Below are 20269 nucleotides of genomic sequence, written 5' to 3'. Positions count from 1 at the left end.
ACGGAAGGCGGGGTCCAGGCCGGCTTTGACGACTGACAGAGTGGAGAAGGATTCCCGGCTCCCAGCACTCGCTCTGTGTCCTTGGGCAAAACACTTTGGTCTCTGAGCCTCGGATTCCTCTTCCTCCGAAGGAAATGGGGATAAAATGAGAGGATGCCTGTTAAGCACCGCCAGGAGCGGCACTGCCCTCAGTGGCAGCGCATTAACCCCAACCATTCTGTGTGGCGAGAGAGGGGTGGAGGTGTTTCCATTCCCTTGCCGTGTCCCTTTAGCCTCTTTATAGCCTACTAGGTGCCTGGGGGCTATATGGAGCTGACGCTTTCAAGAAGATATTTTTCTTGAAGAAAATAGGGCTACCTTAAAGTCTAGAGTTTTTCCTTCCAAGCTCTGGGAGTCAGACAGTCGGAGTTTCAATCCCAGCTTCTCCCCTTCCAGCTGATTGATGCTCGGAAAGCTACTTTCCTTCCCTAAATCTCAATTGCCTCATCGGTAAAATGGGGATAATAATTCATGATTTGCAGGGTTGTTGTGGTAATCAAATGAAACTGGTGTGTGTGTGTATGTCTGTGTGTAAGAGAGAGAGAGATCTCGAGAGAGAAAGAGAGCCCCTGAAATGGAGGAGGTGCTTAATTAACGACAGGTCTTCCGTTCTCTGTGCACTTTCCCATCCTGCCGGTGGGGAGGAGATAAGAAGGGCTAAGTAAACTTGGCCATTCCTCCTGGAAGTCCTACTCTCTTGGAGAAGACTGTCCCTTCTTTAGAATGTATGGGACCTTGTTGCTAATATTTGGTTCTTCTTCTAGAGGCATATCTGTGGCCCTTAATGCTCCCCTTGCTCAGTTCAGCCACCACCGCCAGTGAGTTGCCATCCTTGCCTGCTCTTCTCTGCCTACCCTAGAGCCTAGCTGACCTGAACACACTGGCAAGGGCAAAAACAACCTGGAGAAAGTTGAAGTTCCCATCACAGCCAGAACCTGGTATCTAGGACACCATACCCTCCCACGCCTGCTGTCAGTACCACACCCACATGTTTCACCAAGAGACGGATATCAATCTCAGAAAAACATTTCCCAACCCTCCCTTGTTGGCCCTGCCCTGCCCTCATCAGTTCTGCCTGTCCTGGAGTTCCACTTAAATCTAACCAGAATCTTTCTGCCTCTCAGTCGCAGCTCTGTCCTGCAGTTTGCAGCCCCTAAGAGGTTCCAGGCAAGTTTGTGAACACACACAATAGATGCGTCACCCACGGCCTTGCTTCCTTTCATCCTTGCTGGGCAAGGAGGCTGTCGTTGGCATGGTAACCTTGCCTGTAAAAGTTGCAGCCCTCAAGGATGTTTTTCAGTTCCAGCGGGGACATGGCTTCTTCCCCCCACCTCCCCCATGTAGATCACAGGGTGACATGTAGCTGTGTCATCTGGCCTCCCCCAGAAAGGGATGTTGTGCATGGAGCCGCTGGTCCATGGCTTCCTTAAGCCTATGGAGTGAAGGGCTTAAGGGAGATGTTGATTGGATCTCTGAGGAACAGTTTCCTTCTGTTCCTTCTGTCCTTCTGTATGTGTTGATGCTCAGCCACCAGAGAAACCAGTTCTGAGGTTCAGAATATGTAGGGAGCCACTCTGGATCTCGTGGTGAAGGACAAGCACAGATCTTCACTAAAATCTGGCACCCTGTAGAATAAACTGTTAAACCAAAAAGCCTCCAGAATCCAGTGATTTCCTTTGTCCTCATGCCCTGTGGAATAAATGAATATTTATTAACCATCTCCCATGTTCCAGTTTCCCCATATATTATTTCAACTAATTCTTCCCACAGTCCTTTGAGGGAACTATTAAAACACTCCTTTTACAAGTGGGGAAACTAAAATTTGGGCAGAGATCTTCAAGCAACTTGACCAGAAATACATGGCCTTGAAGTGATGGCACAGAGACTGGAACCCAGGTCTTCAGACGCCCAGCCCTCACAAAAGTCCTGTGTTCCTTTGTATTTTTGACTGTACTACTGGTAAAGAAATCCTTGCCCCCAGGTTCCAAGGCATTCCCTTTCTAGAAGGTCCTCAGGAATGAAATGGGCATCAGCATCGGTCCGTGACTGCGGGGTCCTGTGTGGCCCTGCATGGCACAGCAGTAACAGCGTCCTCAAACCTGAGGCTTCCCGCTACCAGCTGCCTCGTCTCCGTCATGGAGTTTCCCCGGCAGAGGGCAAGCTGAGGGAAAGTGGTTCCCAGCTGCAGCCTCATCTAGACAAAATTGCATTAGCGCCAGCCCCGGCTTCCCTCAGTCCCTCCAGAGTGAGCACATTCAGCTCCCCCGCAGAAGGGAGGGGCAGAGAGACACCGAACAAAAAATTTCTCTGGCTGGGAAGCACTTGGCTTCCAGCTGCCACTCATCTTGTAGGTGGGGAAGATTAATACTGATCCTCTGGAGATTACAGAAGTCTCTAAAATGAACCCTTGGGCAAAAGGTATCCCAGGGAGAGAGGCTAGTAGAAAAGTCCAAGGTTTGAGTGCAGGGGGCTGGAATGAGAGGCAACCTTAGAAGGGAGGAAGGCCACTGATCACTGATCTCCTGTCATGCTCTTTTCTGGGTGTCATTCTTCTTTCTGTGGGACTTCTGGCCTTTTATCCCAAAGGTGGAAACAGTCATTTCCTGGCAACTGAAGCAGGGTGAGGTAGGAAGCAGTAGGAGGTGGGAACTATCAGACCTCAAGCGAAACAGGGGATCCCTTAATAGTATTAATAGTTAGTATTTATTTAAAAAACAAAGTGTGTCAACCACACTTTCTTTATTACCTCTTTAATAGATCTTACTGGTACCCCTGTTTTAGAGAAAACAAAACTGAGGTTTATGGGGCTCCTCAATGACCATAGCTCCCAATAGAAGTGGGCCAAGCACTCTGTAGATATTGTCTCATTTAATCCTCACCACGAACCAGTGAGATGGAACCATTATGCCCATTTTCTGGAGGTGAAAACTGAGAAGCAGGAAACTTGCCTGTGATCACTAATGTAAGTGGCAGAGTGAGGGATTAGAATTTGACACATGCTCGACCACTTTGTCTTGCTGCTACCAAGGCTTCTCCATGCCTTTGGGGACTTCTGCTCACACAGCCTGGGACCACAAATATCTGCCCACACTTGCATTTTCCTAGTAACTGCCACGTAGGTGAAAATCCAGCCAGAAGCGTTCACTTGGTTTAGTTCAGACTTGCCATCAGAGTCTTTGTAGGGCCTGAACAGATAGGTCTGGGTAATCTGGGGCCCTGTATCTTGGGGCTTGGCTATCTTCCATCCAGGCTCCCAAGGTGGGAGGAAACCCAGAGAGATCTTCACTACCCTCCTCATGCCTTGAGATTTCCCTAAGAGATACAAAGATGTATAAATTGAACAGTCCTCAGGAGGTCTCCTTAAGACCCAGGAAAGGGCTTCTTGCAGGAGAGGATGAGGAGTCCAGCAACTTCAACCAGTGAAAACCGAAAAGCAACAGCCTCTCCAGCTGGGCAGGCTCCCAGTGTCCTTTCTCAGAGGCTCCTCTGCACTATTATATGAGGAGACTCCATTGTTCCCGGCCCTACTGCAGGACTGCGGGGGTGAGAAACACTTGGAATTCTGAGTCAGAGGCAAGGTTCCACTTCACTTTCCCTGGAACAGCAGGTCAAGGATGCAGCAGGCAGTGTATCTGGAAAGGAAGGGTAACTGGAAAGTGAAAAGAAATCGTGCGCATTTCCTTCCCTGGTAGATCTCTTTTATTTTAAAAACATTTTATGTATTTAATTTTTATCATACCATGTGTGATGCATGTTATTGCAGAAAATACATGTGATGGAAATGAAGATTTTTAGTGTGAGTGTTCCTTCCTTTTTTCCTTTTTTTGGTTGTTCCACGTGGCATGTAGAATGTTAGTTCATTGACCAGGGATCGAATCCATGCCCCCTACATTGGAAGCTTGGAGTCTTAACCACTGGACTGCCAGAGAAGTCCCAATGAAAGCATCCCCCACCCACCGCCTTTCTCCTCTCCTAACTTACCAACCCACCAAAAGGTTTCCAGTTCAGAATCCAATCCCATGTTCCAGTTTAGAGTTCAGTCTTTGCAGTCCAGTTCTGGACATTTTGTCATGCAGAATCAGAATTGGGAGAGGGGAATAGTTAGAGATGTAGAGCCTGTTGTTGTTGTTCAGTCACTAAGTCGTGGCTGACTCTTTGTGACCCCGTGAACTGCAGCGTGCCAGAGCCTGAGAGTCTGAGAAAGGAAAGGACTTGGGCATAGAGGCTAAGCTGATGTATTTAATAAAGAACAAAGAAGGAGAGGGAGAAAGAAAGGTAGAAAGGAAGAGTATGAGGAATTTTATAAAGTATCATAGGGCATTAAGTAGATTCTCTATAATTCCCCAAGTAGAGATTGAAATAAATTGTACTTTCTGGCTCCAGGGTCAGAATTCCTTATTTGCAACTCTTTATTGCAAAGCTTGTAGAGCTATAATCATACAGAGATCCAGAATTTGTTAGGGATACAGGAAAGTACAAAATATCATTATGTAATAAATGAAAGAAAATAGTCAAGGATTTATCCTTTTTTTTTTTTAACAACTATGATTAAGCCTAAATTCATCATCAACACATTCTGGTTAACAAATGCTAATGGAATGATAGAATTACAAAGTCACCATTTTGTAACCTCTAATGAGATAATAGATTTAGATAAGGATCATCAGTAATCCGGGGATTCCTGAAACCATTGGGTGGTGAAGGATTGACGTAAATTTTATAACATCAATAATACTTGAACCCATCAATTAATTTTAGCATCATGAAAAGAGAGAACACCCAAGAGAAGTGAAAACATCTTCACATAGAAACCTGTATATAATGTTCATAGCAGCAGCCTTATTTGTAATAGCCAAAGTGTAAGCAACCCAAGTGTCCATTAACTGATAAGTGGATTTTTAAAGTGTGGTATATCCATACAATGGAATATTATTCAGTGGAAAAAAAGGGGTTGATGTACTGACACATGCCACAACATGGATAAACCTTAAAAACATTGTGCTAAGTGAACAGAGAATCCCAGGGACGGTGGAGCCTGGTGGGCTGCCGTCTATGGGGTTGCACAGAGTCGGACACGACTGAAGCAACTTAGCAGCAGCAGCAAGTGAACAGAGATACCAAAGGCCATATATTTTATTATTTCATCTACATGAAATGTCCAGAATAGGCAAATCCATAGAGACATAAAGTAGATTGTTGGTTACCAGGTGCTGCAGGAGGGTTGGGTGGAATGCAGAGTGACTGTCAATAGCTATAGGATTTCTTTAGGGGTGATGGTAATGTTCTGGACTTAGGTAGTGGCAATAGTTCTACAACATTATGACTATATTAAAAACCATGAAATTGTACACTTCAAAGTTTAGTTTTATGTTATATGAATTATTTTCAATTAAAAAATCATATATAGGAAATTTTAAAAAGAGAGAGAGAATCGATGTCTCTTGATATACTGCAGGAGCAAGTATACCACATGACCTAAAAAGTGAGCCTAAATTTGATCAAACCTCTAGGTGTAGAACGAATTTATAGGAAACTCATGAGATAGAAGGACATAGTAAATAACATTATGAGAGGAGAAAAGCAATGCAATCTATCAAGTCCTAAAAGTGGTGAATTCTTCAGGACATGTAACCTGGTTTCTTCAGTAAATAGCAAGGGCAACTATTATGGATGAAAAGAAACGTAAAAGACATATCAACCAAATGCAAAATGTGGTCTTTTTTAGGTCTTGATTTAAACAAAGGAACTTCAAAAATACTCATAAATATATATATATATATATATATATATATATATATATATATATATATGTATATGTATATATATCGGAGAAGGCAATGGCACCCCACTCCAGTACTCCTGCCTGGAAAATCCCATGGACAGAGGAGCCTGGAAGGCTGCAGTCCATGGGGTCGCTGAGGGTCGGACACGGCTGAGCAACTTCACTTTCACTTTTCACTTTCATGCATTGGAGAAGGAAATGGCAAACCACTCCAGTGTTCTTGCCTGGAGAATCCCAGGGACAGGGGAGCCTGGTGGGCTGCCATCTGTGGGGTCGCACAGAGTTGGACACGACTGAAGTGACTTAGCAGTAGCATGTATATATATATATATATATATATATATATATATATATATATATATATATATATGTACTGAAGGGCTTCCCTGGTGGTCCAGTGGTTAAGAATCCACCTGCCAATTCAGGGGATGAGGGATGAGGGTTCAGTCCCTGGTCTGGGAAGATTTCACATGCCACAGGGCAATTAAGCCCATGCACCACAACTATTGAAACCCACTCGTCTACAGCCTGGGCTCTGCAACAAGAGAAGCCACCGCAATGAGAACCCCTCACATGGCAACTAGAGAGTAGTCCCCAGTCGCTGCAGCTGGAGTCAACAATAAATAAATAATTTTTTTAAAGTATATACTGAAGTATTTTTCAAATAAAATTATGTAATATCTAGAATTTGCTTCAAAACAATCCAGTGGATATTGGCAGGGAGCAAGAAAGGCAGCGTAGATAAGACCAGCTGTGAACTGACAGTTGTTGAACTGATTGTTAGCTACAGAGAAGTTCACTACACTACTCCCTTCTACTTTTGTGAATGTTTGAAAATTTACACACACATGTAAAAATGAGGCTCGACTTACTCATGAAATTGGGGCATATTTAAATGTTATATATTATTTAAAGGAAAATGGGCAAAGATCAAATAATTGAATGTGAGGTCACTCATGTTTTCTTGAAAGCTGAAATCAAAGATCATGTATAAAATCTGAAGGGACAAGTGAAATTATTGTTACCATTGTTGTTATTATTCCAATAACCAAGTTGGAAGTGGAGTAGGAAGCAGTGCAGCCTTTCAAATACACAGAAACACAGTCAAACTAAGTTGTTGGCCTCTGACCCCAACCTGCGTTTCAAGCCCCATTTCTTGCCCCCTCCTCACTTTCCTTGCTTTCAGGCCACACCACCATTAAGTCACAGGTTCCTGAACACCCTGACCTCCTTGCCTTTATACTTGTTATTCCCCTGCCTGCAAATCCCTCTCCTGTGAACGCCTCATCTTCCTTTTACACCCTGTTCTCCTCCACCTTCATAGAATTAGTCACTCCCTGCTCTATACACACCTCTGTCACAGTGCAAGGCAATTATTTATTTCTAAATTTTCCCCCACCCAATTCGGTGATGCCCCAGACTCTGTTTTGTTTATTTCTACAAGCTCAGGGCCTGACATAAAGCAGGTAGCACTTGATGACTATGTTTTGGATAATAGATAGATGGAGTGACTGAGGAGCAGCATAGACTTTGGATGGCCCAGTGCTCAGGGTGGCCCCAAGACAGTTACCCAGACCTGGGCTCTCCCATCATGTGCCTGCTACACTGGGATACAACAAAGCAAACAGTCTGATCCAAGAACAACCAACAAAATCACCTGGTTTACAACAACTCAGTTATAAGCAGAAGAAAAAAGTTTAGGAGAAAAACTTTGAACCTGGTAGTATGAATGAGGACAGAGATAATTCAGTACTGGGGGCAAGATCTCAAGAGTTCTCTAATAGTTGAGGGAAGGTGACAAGCTAATAAAATAGTACTTTCTAACTTTTAAAAAGCCTACAGCCCCCAAATTTAGAAGCCAGCAGCAGCTCTCTGAAGCTTCTATCCTGCCAGATCCGACAGACAATCCACCTACAGGGAATATTAAACAGGCAACCTGTGTCCCCTCAGCAAAAACCTAGAGCCTTGAGTCCCTGGAAAAAATTTCCCTTTTTTTCTTGTTAGCACTCTTCTTCACACCTTACAACAGAAGGAGCAGATCTGTGCAGGGAAAGAAAGTACTCCACCAGAGGACCTTCATAAAGACCCTTACATCACACCAGATTCTAGAAAATAATTGCTTGCTTGCCTAGTATTTTTTTCTCTTTTTCTTTCATAAACAAAATTATTTTCTTCTGATGATAAAAAATACCTGCTTATTTGGAAAATACAGACAGGTCCCCAACATGAGATAAAAATATCCTATAATCACACCAAAACTAATATTAACATTTGATGTATGTGTGTGTGCATGTGGGTATTTTATATAATTAGAATCATGTCATTAAAAGTTTTATATATTCAACTGTGGTATATTGTGTTACTAGTCAGGTCAATGACTATTTTAGAACATGATTTATAATGACTGCATAGTAGTTCATCATATAAAAATCGACTTCAGCCATCACCCATAGGGCACTTACGTTGCTGCCAGTGTTTTTTGGTTTTTTTTCCCATTACGAATAATATACTATAATTAACAGCAATCCTGGAAGAATTGCTAGGTCAAAGGGTATGAATTTTTATAAGGTTTTTGGTGCATGTTGTTGAATTGCTCTCAGGAAGGCCTGCACCAGTTTATTCTCCCTCCATCAGTGTGTGAGACTTTCGTGCCTCAAAGTGCTATCCCTCATTTCACCATGTGTGAAGAAAACATAAGTATATTCTCACAACAAAGATATATTTTGTAATCAGAACATAATTCACATTCTTTTGGAGGGGGCCATACCCCGTGGTGTGTGGAATTTTCCCTACCAGGAATCAAACCCCTGCCCTTGCATTGGAAGCATGGAGCCTTAACCACTGGATTGCCAGTGAAGTACTCGTGTTCTTTTTTAAAAGAAGAAGAAAATAAGCACTATTTTCCCCCATTAAACAGATGAGAAACATGAGGCCCATGGATGAATAACTTTAAAAGACTTGTTCTTTTTGAAGCCTGACGGTTGGATCCGAGGAGGTTGAAAAAAAGGTATTTCTGGATAGAATCAAGATGCTTCTAAGAAGAAAATTCTAAGGACTTTGTCAGTTTCATTAGCCAAAAATGAAGTCTGACTCTGAAGAGAATGAAAGATGACTCTGAAGAGACTATTCAGGGGAGTCATCACAGATCTGAGGGGACAAACTTGGTTCTGAGCCTTCCGGAATGGGATCAGAAGCAGTTAGCACTCCAGAGTTCCTGTTTTACAGCAACCTGGGGCAGTCAAACGTGCGTTTGCATCATTCATAGCATATCGAGAACATTCCCAAAGTACTGCTTGACCTCATCACTGATCTAGGAAGAATTACAAATGGCCCAGGTTGGGTGGACCTGAGAATATTAAATAAGTGGTTTTGAGAAGAGTTTAAGATGGATCATTGGTGTTGAGATGATTGAAAACTGGTTGTGATAAGGTAGCTGGAGATTCACTGTCTCTGACAAGCTGATGTGAGGAAATTAAAAGACATTCAGAGGTGGTTGGCAGGCTGGGATGCTTTTGTTTTTCCTTCCCCCACCTCCTCCAAATCCCCTGAATCAACCCATCCACGATAGATGCTTAGTTAATTTGTTCAATAACCGAGTCACAGTTTGTTTCTCAGGAGTCTGGTCTTCAGATCCAAAAAGATTCTAGGATGAGAAGTTGGCTCTGAGCAGAAAAGAGCTTCCAAGAATGCTGAGATAATTATCTCTGAGGAGGGCACCCACTTCTGGTTCTGCGGAAATGGAAACCTCTGGGTTTGTCTGGGAACTGAGAAGGCACCCAGGCCCAGATGGACAGCCTGATTTGGGGAGGAGACCCTTCAGCGTAGATTCATTTCCATCCATTTGCCTCTCCAGATTAACTAAGCCCCTTCCCTCAAAATGAGTCCCAAATGAGAGTCTTAAGAGGGCCTCCACCCCTACTACCCCCAGGTCTGTTCTTTGGACTCTGGTGCAAATCAACATCATGATCTTAGAAAGCTGTGTCCTCCCAGCAGGGCAGCTAGGAGAGTGGCCCATAAGAATCCCCCTCAGGGAAGAAGGACAAGTCTGTAGGATGGAGTGAGCTCTGGGAAACTCACCTGGGGAACAGGCACCTAAGATAGGGAAGAAAAAGATTTTAAAAATCTGGCTTCAGTGAGTATAAAGGATTTTAAAATACTATACTTTCTTTTTATTTAAATCAACTATACTTTGACTTTCTTCTTTTAACTTGGCTGCGCCGAGTCTTAGTTGGGGAATACTAGAACTTTATTTGCATTTGAACTCTTAGTTGTAGCACGTGAGATCTAGTTCTTTGACCAGGGATCAAACCTGGGCCCCCTGCATTGGGAGTATGGAGTCTTAGCCACTGGACCACCAGCAAATCCTGAGGTATAATTTCATATCCTAAAATTCATCCATTTTAAGAATACAATCAATAACTTTTAGTAAATTTACAGAGTTCAAATATCATAATTTATTTTTAGAAAATTTCCATCATCCTCAAAATAACAAGTTGATTTGCAGTCAAGACTTACTCTTTTTTAAAAATGTCATTTTTGAATTTATTTTTGGCTGCTTCACTGCACTCAGGATCTTATTTCCCCCACCAGGGATGGATGGAACCTGTGCTCCTTGCAGTGGAAGGGCAAAATCTGAACCATTGGATCACCAAGAAGTCCCTCAAGATCTCCTCTTACCCGCAGCCTCTGGCAACTACTAACCTGCTCTCTGTCTCTATGGATGTGTCTTTTCTGGATATTTCATATAAATGAAACCATGCAATATGCACCAAACTTCTTCATTATAATGTCTGTAAGGTTTATCTATGCTGTAGCGCACATTCATATTTTGTTCCTTAAGGATCACAGAGTGTCATTTCTTTGTTTGGATATACTCCATCTTATTTATCCATTCACCAGTTGAATAGACATTTGGCTTGTTCCCACTTTCTTGATTCATGAATAATGCTGCTATGAATACAGGCATCTGTATCTTTGTGTGAACATGCTTTCATTACTTCTGGGTAGAAGCCAGGAGTAGAATTGCTGGGTCATATGGAAGATCCCCTGGAAAAGGGAACAGCAACCCACCCTAGTATTCTTGCCTGGAGAATTTCATGGACAGAGGAGCTTGGTGGACTACAGTCCAAAGAGTTGAACACGACTGAAGCAACTTAGGATGGTGTGGCATGGTAAGTGTATGTTTAACTTGACAAAAAATAACTAAGGACTTCCCTGGTAGTCCAGTGGTTAAGAATCAGCCTTCCAGGGCAGGATGCAGCTTCAAGCCCTGGCAGGGAAGCTAGGATCCCACATGCTGAGGGGCAACTAAGTCCATGCACAACAACAGAGATCTGATACAGCCAAATAAATAAATATTTCAAAAAAGAAGAAGAAACGGCTAAACTATTTTCTAAATGACTAAAGTGGTAACTTTTTACATGCCCACCAGCAATGAATGAGGGTTCCAGTCTGTTCACATCACTAACACTTGGTAATGTCTGTCTGAAAGGGTAAATGTTAAGGATACTTTCCTAAAATAAGTCAAGTTACCCTCTCCCTAGCCTAATCCCAGCACATACCCAGGCAGGCAACAAGTACCAGCTTATGAGAGCTGGGAACCTACCCTCTGGCCCCCGCTGTCTTTTCACTCTCAGGCTGCTGCCCAGTCCCAGGCTCCCTCGGCCCAAAGAGGAGAGACAAAAGATGTAGTTACAAGACTGCCTTGGAACGGAGAGTTGGAAATGTGGTAAGACAGGGTTTGTGATAACTAGGGAGTGAGGGGGGCCTGTGTTCTAGAAAATCCATCCAGATAAGATCCCACAGAAGATAGTAACAAAATGCAGTGTGTACAGATAAGCTCCCAGGACTAGTCTCCCAGGATTGCTTCCCACATCATCTGATCTTAGCCACTTCCTCCTTTTAAGGTAGGAGCACCTCATCAGTGTGTGGCCCATCACCCACCAGGCACCTTTTCTCCTTAGAAGAGTATTGCTGAGGACTTAAGTATATTTGCCAAGCTAAATAAATAATGACCTATAAATAAACATACCTTGTTTAGCCCCAGACATCTCGTTAAAAGAGGGTATAAACAAACTGGAGGGAGTTTGAAATAGAGCAGTAAAAATGATGAAGGCACTGGCTCTGTTTCCATGCAGAAAAATGAAACAAAAATTTTTTAGAAGGCTGAGTACTGACTCTGTAAGTGTCGGGGGAAGCAGGTGATTATTGCTTTGAGTAAGAGAGAGGCCAGTGAATGGGGACATGGTAAGAAGGAGCCAGAAACGGGAGGGGGCAGTTTGGGAGTGAATGGGCCCACATCTACACAATGACTTGTACTCACTTGCCCACAGCAGCTTTATTTCTAATAGCCCCTAAAGGAACCAACCCCAATGTCCATGCACACATGAAAACATGAGCAAATTTTGCCATTCCTGCGCAGCAGAATACTGCTCAGAAATAAAAAGGAGTCACTATTTATTTATACATGCAACAACATGGATGAATCTCAAAATAACACTAAGTGAGAGAACCCAGGCCAGAACCAGTGGATACTGAATAATTAAATTTGTCTGGAACTCCATAAAATGCAAACTGATATGTTTATAGTGGCAGAAAACAGATCAGTGGTTGCCTGGGGACAGAGGTGGAAGAAGGAGAGATTTCCCAGGGGTATAAGGAAAGTTTTGAAGGTGATGGATATGTTCACTACCTTCACTGTGGTGATCATTTCACCTGTGTACACATGTATCAAAACTTATCAAACTGTACACTTTACATGTACCTCAACTGTATTTGTATCAGTGTTTTGTACTTATATATACACATCAACTGTACCTCAATAAAGTCATAATAGCAACAACAACAATAATAATGACAAACAGCCTAAGTGCTGAGGAGAATAGACTTACAGGACGGCTTCCTGAAAAAGATGAGATCATGCTACTTGGATCTGAGGAGCTGAGCCCCCAACTTAACCTATGAGAACATATCAACTAAGCTTTGCCTCAAAAGTCTCTCCTACGTTCTAGTAGTGGGAAAAGCGAGATGGGATGAAAAATCACTGCAGTGGAGGGATAGATTTGCTGTTTGGGCACAAAATCTTATCAACACCCAAAGGTGTATGGGTAGAATGTTGAAATCTTATTTGCTCAATACCTGATTATTTTAGATTTTGTTTCATTTCCCCTTAGGACCACTAGGATCTTACTCTGCCCAATCTTCCCCTCTCAAACTGAATTAAGTGCGGCTGCACCAGGGAAAACAGCAGAGGAGAGAGGGGGATGTTGGAGAGAAGACCTCTGACTCTACTGCACCCTTTCCTGACTCCCATTTCTTCCTGAAGTTGGGGACGGGTTGTAAGTGGGGCAGGTCAAAGGAAACACACCTCAAACCCAGCCTGATGACAATGCTAAGCTCCGCCTTTCTCAGTGCTTAAGATTCTTCAAAAAGGATGAGACTGAACAATCCTGAAGTTAAGAGAAAAGACTATCTCTCAGATACTAAGAGGTAAGGGTCAAGGATCCTGAGGATTTGGTTCTTTCTTTCATTTCAGAATTGAAACCTGTCCTTTGCTGGCCAAGTTCCTCTGATTGCTCTCCTCTTCTATCCCATTCCTCTCTGTCCCTCTCCACAACCCCAAAGGCCTAGACAATGTCCCCAGGTAACAATCAATCGCTCAACATTCTCTGGGTTCCTTCCCAAACCTCAGCTTTTATGATGAGTGCTTTTATCAGCGCTACCCTGTGCCCTTGGTTTTAGATTTCCCTCACAGGAGCCAGAGTTAAAATGAACGCTTTCCTTTTTCTTTATACTACAGGACTATAAAATGGGGCTATTAGTGAGTCTTGGCCTATTTCAACCATGCGAAGAAACTTGACTCTCAGTTGTTAGAACCTAAAGAAACTCTGGTGACAGGACTAGTAATAATTAGCTAGCAGGCTTGGCAGAATTTCTCGGTCTGCATCAGAATCACCTGCCATGCTTGTAATCAAGGCCAGTTCCAGGAACCCAATTCCAGACCTCAGGTATCAGACACTCTGGGAATGGGGCCTGGGAATCTGACTCTAATGCCCTGTAACAATGTAGGAGGCCCTTTGTTTTAAAGGAACAGAGTGAGTATCTTCACTCCTTCTTTCGTATTTTATTCTTGTCATGTTTTGTTTCTCGGGAGTCTGATGAGAAATTCTTAAGAATGTGTAACAGGCATAGACTTGTGTTTCTGGGCCAATACGGGGAGGGTAGGTGGGGCTGGCAAGAGGTGTGCCAGCACAGGATTGTCCCATCAGGACATGGCAATTTTGCCAGGAGGCTCACAGGGATGTGCTCTTTGCTAGAGAAGGTGGCTTGGTTCCCCCCTGTTCCAGGCTGAGGAGTCTGGTGTCCTGTGAAAGGGCAGAGATCAACACTGCTGGTGCTTGAGGGCAAGAATGGAAGAGGAAGAATTGGGCTGATGCCAGGGGACTGCTGGAATTCCCCTGGCTCCAGGAGAGGTGTGGGTTGGTAACCAGTGAGACTCTTAGACAGACGAGAAGGTGTGGAGGCAGATTAGACCTCCATTTCATTCAGGGCCTGATATCCATACTGGATAGAGGAGACACTTCATTGTTCTTGATTTGGAGGTCAGAAGTTGGGAGAGGAGCCAAGGCTTGGGAATTCCAGAACTATTAGATTCCAAATCTATTGTACACTGACCAATGGAAGGGGTGTCTGACCAAGTCACAGAACACTCCTATCCAGGTTGGAGGCTGTGCTTCCCTTCAAGAATCTATCCATCCATCCTACCTGGCTCACACACAAAACAAACCAATCAGTCTGACTTCTACTTGCCCTGACAAACTCAACTTTTCCACCTTTCCTAAGCCCCTGGATGGGTTTGAGAGCCTCATGCTTGCCCATATTATATAACCTAACACCATGTTACAAGTTTTGGCTTACATCTCTGTCTCCCCAGCCTACAGTCTGCATTGTTGTTGTGGCCAACTCAAAGCCTCTCACACGATAGACAAATGCTCACAAGCCCATGAGTATTGCTCTGTATACAATTGTGGACCCTCAAGGGACGGGGACCAGAGGAACCTAGCACCTAAGGCCTCCCACACAATGGGGACAGACTTAGTCTAGATGGAACCTTAGACAGCAGGCCAGCCTCCTGCCCACTCTGCCCTGTGTCACAAAGCTGCCAAGGATCCCAGCTCCAGCTGGCAAGTGATGAGATTTCTTCCTGGAAGGATTCTTGGCTTGAGAACTGGCCCACGCCTCTTCTAGTCTTCTTCAGTACCCTCAGGCTTCTGGGGACCTAGAAGCCAGGAGGGGGACACCAAGGCAATCCCACATTCGTTACTGTTTCCCAGTGCCCTCTGCCTATCCCTTAACTCCCCCAAGGGCATATGGCAGGGATTCCCTAGAATACAGTTTGCCAAGCCCAGATAGACATGGGTTGGAGGGTGGTCAGGGCTGGCTGAACATTTGTGGCCAGAATGGTACTGCCTCTGGCCACAATTACTCCACCTACACATCTGGCCTTTTGTAGCTTTAATTAACCAAGGTAAGCTTACAGCCTACCAGATCGAGGAATGAGCCCAGTATCAAAAAGAGGAGACCCACATTCAATTTTCTAAGAATTCACTCCAGTGACACACATTGGGTACATCTCTGCTTAGAATATCCTTGTTGCCGTAAAAGTCCCTCAAACCCCTCGATAAAGATGGCTAACTACAAAGGCCTCCCCCTAGCCCAGGAAACACACCCAACCACAGCTATTTTATTTTCCTTTTAATTTTTCTGAAGGATATACACCACATATCCCATGGGCAATAAAGCGCATTCAATGTGTTTATAAGCCAAACAGTCACTTTGTTTAAGCAAACACATGTACAAAGTAAAATGAAACCACAAAATAATGAACTGCATGTTCATAACATACAAAAATTGCTGCCTACTCAGTAGGTAACTACAACATTCCAACTCCTGAATTATATTTATAAATTTACATTTTCAGTTTAAAAAAATAGACTTTTGAGAGTTCGGATTTTTAGATTTTGTTTTCTTACATTCTGGAGAACTGGAGCTCAAGCTCAGCCCCCTTCCTTATTTTGCTCCCAAAGCCTCCCCCAAATCACCATTCCCTGCCCCCCTTAAGGCTAGAGGTGAGCACATTCCTCACAATTGCACATGTCAAGCCGTGTCAGCAAGGCGCATCACACAAAAGGCACCAAGACGTGAAACTTTTTAAACCAAAAGGACCAAAAAAAAAAAACTACTTTCAAAAAAAGGAGAAAAACCAAACCGTATTTTGCCACGTTGAGTACAGTCGGGCAGTATTTACAAAACGGTTAACAGAACAACACTCTGACACATGCTCCGATTAATACCAAGAACTGCTGTTTCAAAAAAAAAGCTTCAAACTGAATCGGCACAGCATCATCACAAAACAAAGGATCACCATTGGTTTGCTTGGCTTTTCTTTTTTTTTTCCCAAAAGTGAGAATCTAATTCCAAATAATACAATAGAGTATGCAAATTATCTTCACATCAAGAGTACCCCAAGAAAAACAAAATCCATGGCACAGACACTGTACAAGAGTACAGGGCTGGGCTCTTGAGGGGCCCAAACCCCATTTTTGCCAACTTGATTTTCTAGCATTGAAGGGAGCAAGGGGTCAGGCATACGATGGAGATGATACTGAAATGATATATCCAAAATCCATGCAAATCAAGTTCTTTGGATAGATGTGAAGAACTTGGACATGGCTGTTTCAGGCAGCTGAAGTCAAAGGGAATGGGGACTGGGGAGGAAAGGGAAGTGGACAGAAAGAACTGTTGGCCAACAGACCTTCCACAGTGACCCTGGGGTCAAGCAGAGAGGGAGGACTTGGCTCTGAGAACCTCCATCTGACCTAAGAGGAACCCCCCCTTCCTATGGCCATCTCCTCCTCCTGTCCTTTTAGTCTCTTGTGTTTCGTTTTCTCCCTTTCACTTTCCCTTTAGCAAATTTCAATTGTCCTGGGAGAAAAGGTGGTTGTCATGTCCGAAAGCCCAGTGGAGGCGCTGAAGGAGTTGGTGACAGCTGAGGAGGGGAAGCTGCTGACCTGGGTTGGGAAAGCAGGAGGGACGGAGGAATATGTGGTGGCCACCGACGGGGACGGGAAACCATTGTGGACAGGGGATGGGTAGGTCGAGGAGCCGGGAGAGGAGTAGGAGGTGGGCACGGGCGATGGGTATGAGGTGGTGGCTGGGGATGGGTAAGAGGTAGTAACTGGGGATGGGTAGGAGGTAGCCACCGGGGACGTGTACGAAGGAAGAGAGGAGGTGGCAGCAGAGGCTGCGCTTTTGTCTGCTTTTTTGTCCTTCTGCCGCAAGTGGATCTTGGTATGCCTCTTGCGTTCATCACTCCTGGCAAACTTTCTCCCACAGATGTCACAGGCGAAGGGCTTCTCCCCTGTGTGGGTGCGGATGTGGGTAGTGAGGTGGTCGCTGCGGCTGAAGTTGCGCATGCAGATGCGGCACTGGAAGGGTTTCTGGCCGGTGTGGATGCGAATGTGGCGGGTGAGCTCATCTGACCGAGAGAAGCGCCGGTCACAGGACTCCACGGGACAGGCGTAGGGGCGTTCATGGGGGGGCGTCTTGCTGGGCCGGTTGGGGTACTTGCGCATACGGCTGGGTTTGATGAGCTGAGACTGGTAGGTGCTGTTGAGGGCCTTCAGGTCCTGGGAGCCCGATTGTGTGGCAAAGGCCTTGATGGTAGAGAGAGGAGTGAGCGAAGGCTGCTGGGTACGGCTCTCCAGGCCCTGGAAGGGCTTCTGATCTGGCGTGCCCAGACCCAGGTCCCCCTGCTGTTGTGGAAACAGATAGTCAGGGATCATGGGAACCTGGAAGCCCCCCTTGGCACCAGGGTAGGCAGGAGGTGGGTACTGAAGGGCGGGGCCTGCTGAGCCCGGAAAGGCCTGGCCTTGTGGCTCAGGGAAGATGTCAGTGTTAGGTGTGGGGAAGGTGGGTGCCGCGGAGTAGATGGGGCTGCTGTCGTTGGACTGCACTGCGCAGCTCAGCGGTGGGCTCTGGGAGGCTGAGGAGGAGGCCGCTGGAGATGATGCTGAAGATGAGGTGGCCGGTGGGTTGGTCATGCTCACGAGGCCGCTGACCAGACTGAAGAGGGGCTCAGGCCACAGGGTGTTGCCACTGTTGGGCGCAGGCTCCAGAGAGAAGCGGCCTGTGTAGGTGATGGGGGGCAGCCGGGTGGTTTGGCTGGGGTAACTCGTTTCCACTAGAACCTTCTCGTTATTCAGAGAGATGTCAGGAAAGGACTCTGGCAGGAGAAAGAGAGGGAGGAGGCCTGGTTACTGGAGAGCAATCACCAGAGGACGCGGAAGACCCACGCTGCCAGACAAGAGGTCGGGCCAGCTACCATTGACTCTTGAGCTGGTTAATAATTGATAACAGCAGATTGAAATGTTCCTGGACCATCTCCAGACGCAGAACCCATTTCAACAACCGCTGACGCAAATACGGAGAATCCCCTCCACTGCAGCTCCCAGCGCTCCGCAGCGGCGGCTGCGCGGGCGAGGGATTCCCGCTAGTACCCCCGCAACGGCCGCGGCCAGTGCGCACCCCCTACCCCGGGCTGCCGGGACATCCCGGGCCAAGGATCCCGGCCTTTCCTCGGGGATAGCGGCAGGCTAGGCAAGCCTTTCTGGAGGGGGAGGGGGAGGGGGCGCAGCCCTGTTCGTCAAAACAAGCTCTCCTTCCTCCATCCACCCACGCAGCCCCACAGCTCTCCATCCAAAACAAAAGCTGGCTCCTCTGCGCACCGTTAAGGACAGGGTGGGGGTGGGGAGAATGTCTTCAGGCAGTCCTCTAACACAGGACCCTGGGGATGTGAGGAATGGAAGGGAAACCCCACTTGCATCCCTGCGGCGAAGGGGGCGCTGCAAAGGCCGTGGGGAAGAACCGGACGCCAGAATGTCGGCGAACGGGCTAGCCCTAGGCGTAGGCCACAGCTTACCTGCGGTCAGGTGCTCGTAGGGCTGCTCGCTTGCCTCCCCCTGAGGGTTGAAGGCGCTGCTGCTGTTGCTGTTGCTGCTGCTGCTGCCGCCCCCTCCACCTCCACCGCCCCCGCTGCTGCTGCTGCTGCTGCTACCGCTGCTGCCCTCCGGGGCCCCGGCGGCACCGAGGAACTGGGGAGCCCCATTGCTCAGCAGCATCATCTCCTCCAGCTTAGGGTAGTTGTCCATGGTGGGCGAATGAGGAAAGGAGCCAAAGGGGTCGGAGATCTGCAGCGGGGACATCAGCTGCATCTCGGCCTTGGCTGCCGCCATCCCGGACCGGCGGGCTGGAGAGCTGGTGTTGGGGCGGGTGGGCGCAGCCGGGGACCGAAGCTGCGGGGGACACCTCTCGGGGGCTTGGCCAGGTCACATGCGGGGCGCGGGGCACACTGTGAAGAGCGCAGGCGGGGTCCGCAGGCTCGCCCTCGCCGCCGGCCGGTGTAGACGCGGCGCTGCTACCGAGGCTGGGGTAGGGGCCGGTCCTGCGGCGGCGGAAGCTGGCGGCGGCGGCAGCTGGCGGCGGCGGCTCCCCAAGTTCTGCGCGCTGGGATCTCTCGCGACTCCCCGGATCCGCCTCTATTTGAAGGGTCTGGAACGGCGCGGACCCGCCTCCGTCGTGACGTACATGGCCATATATGGGAGGCAGGAAGCCCTAATATGGCAAGACCGGCCGGGAGGACCCAGAGTGACGTGAAGCCCCCTCTCCAAGAACTGTAGGCATTGCCATCCCGCAACCTGGGCCCCACGCCAGCTCCCGCACCCTAGGTGCCCAGGCTTCGAGGAAATTTAGTGCTCAAGCCGCAGCTGAGGACTCCCGGACCGAAGCTGCTCAGTAGTTCCCGGCGTTGCCCCCGCCTCTTCCCTCCGCCTTCTTCCCTCCTCCCGGAGCCGGAAGCAGCCAGGCCATATCGGGGCGCTCCAAATAAGGCGCTGCCCAAATAAGGATTGTTCCGGCGGGGGATCCTTCCTGCTCCTTATATGGCGTTTCCGGGTCTCTGCTTACTGCTCCCTGGCTCCCTCCCTCCTCCCTGGTTCCAAGCCGGGAGCCCAGCGCGCGCGGTAGAGCCGGGGACGCCCAGGCGGGGAGGGCTCCGGGCGCACCGCGGTTCCCCGGCGGGGACTGGGCTGGGAAAGCCCGGGCCCTGGGCGGGGGCGAGGGCGAGGAGGACTGGGGTTCTGCCACCGTCATCCAGGGCTCGCCCGCCCACCTCTGGGACCGTGGGAGCCGGGCTGGAGCTAAGGGGAGGAGTGGCTGGGCTGGCCAGGGCAGAGGCCGCCCAGGAGAGGCGGGGCCCTGACCCCTGGCCTCGACCAATGGCACGGTGCCTTTCCAGGTATCGCGGTGGAAACTGAGGCTTAGGAAATAATAGCCAGATGGTTCCTGTGCAGTGCGATGGGCCACCTGCTTCTCCGCCATCTGCCAATGGAA

The 20269-nt window shown here is 47.1% G+C and overlaps 1 protein-coding gene across 1 annotated transcript; it reads right to left on the bottom strand.

Annotated features, from left to right (window-relative positions):
• Positions 1 to 15623: 15623 nt before the first annotated feature.
• EGR1 (early growth response 1) lies at positions 15624 to 19343 on the bottom strand. Its single transcript, XM_068979835.1, has 2 exons — positions 18801 to 19343; positions 15624 to 18104 (listed from the first exon to the last, which is right to left on the bottom strand). The coding sequence occupies exons 1-2, from the start codon at positions 19111 to 19113 to the stop codon at positions 16786 to 16788; spliced, it is 1632 nt and encodes a 543-aa protein (XP_068835936.1). The 5' UTR covers positions 19114 to 19343; the 3' UTR covers positions 15624 to 16785.
• Positions 19344 to 20269: the final 926 nt, after the last annotated feature.

The sequence above is a fragment of the Capricornis sumatraensis genome, chromosome 9 (genome assembly GCF_032405125.1).
Source record: "Capricornis sumatraensis isolate serow.1 chromosome 9, serow.2, whole genome shotgun sequence".
In the NCBI taxonomy this organism is placed as follows: domain Eukaryota; kingdom Metazoa; phylum Chordata; class Mammalia; order Artiodactyla; family Bovidae; genus Capricornis; species Capricornis sumatraensis.
This window is presented reverse-complemented; position numbering and strand designations above follow the sequence as displayed.

What these genes read in the sequence shown, in the direction of transcription:
- EGR1 (XM_068979835.1), bottom strand. Translation starts at nt 19,113, where the DNA reads ATGGCGGCAGCCAAGGCCGAGATGCAGCTGATGTCCCCGCTGCAGATC. An exon ending in CTACGAGCACCTGACCGCAG is followed by an intron (nt 18,105 to 18,800) that starts GTAAGCTGTGGC and finishes TTCTCCTGCCAG; the next exon opens with AGTCCTTTCCTGACATCTCT.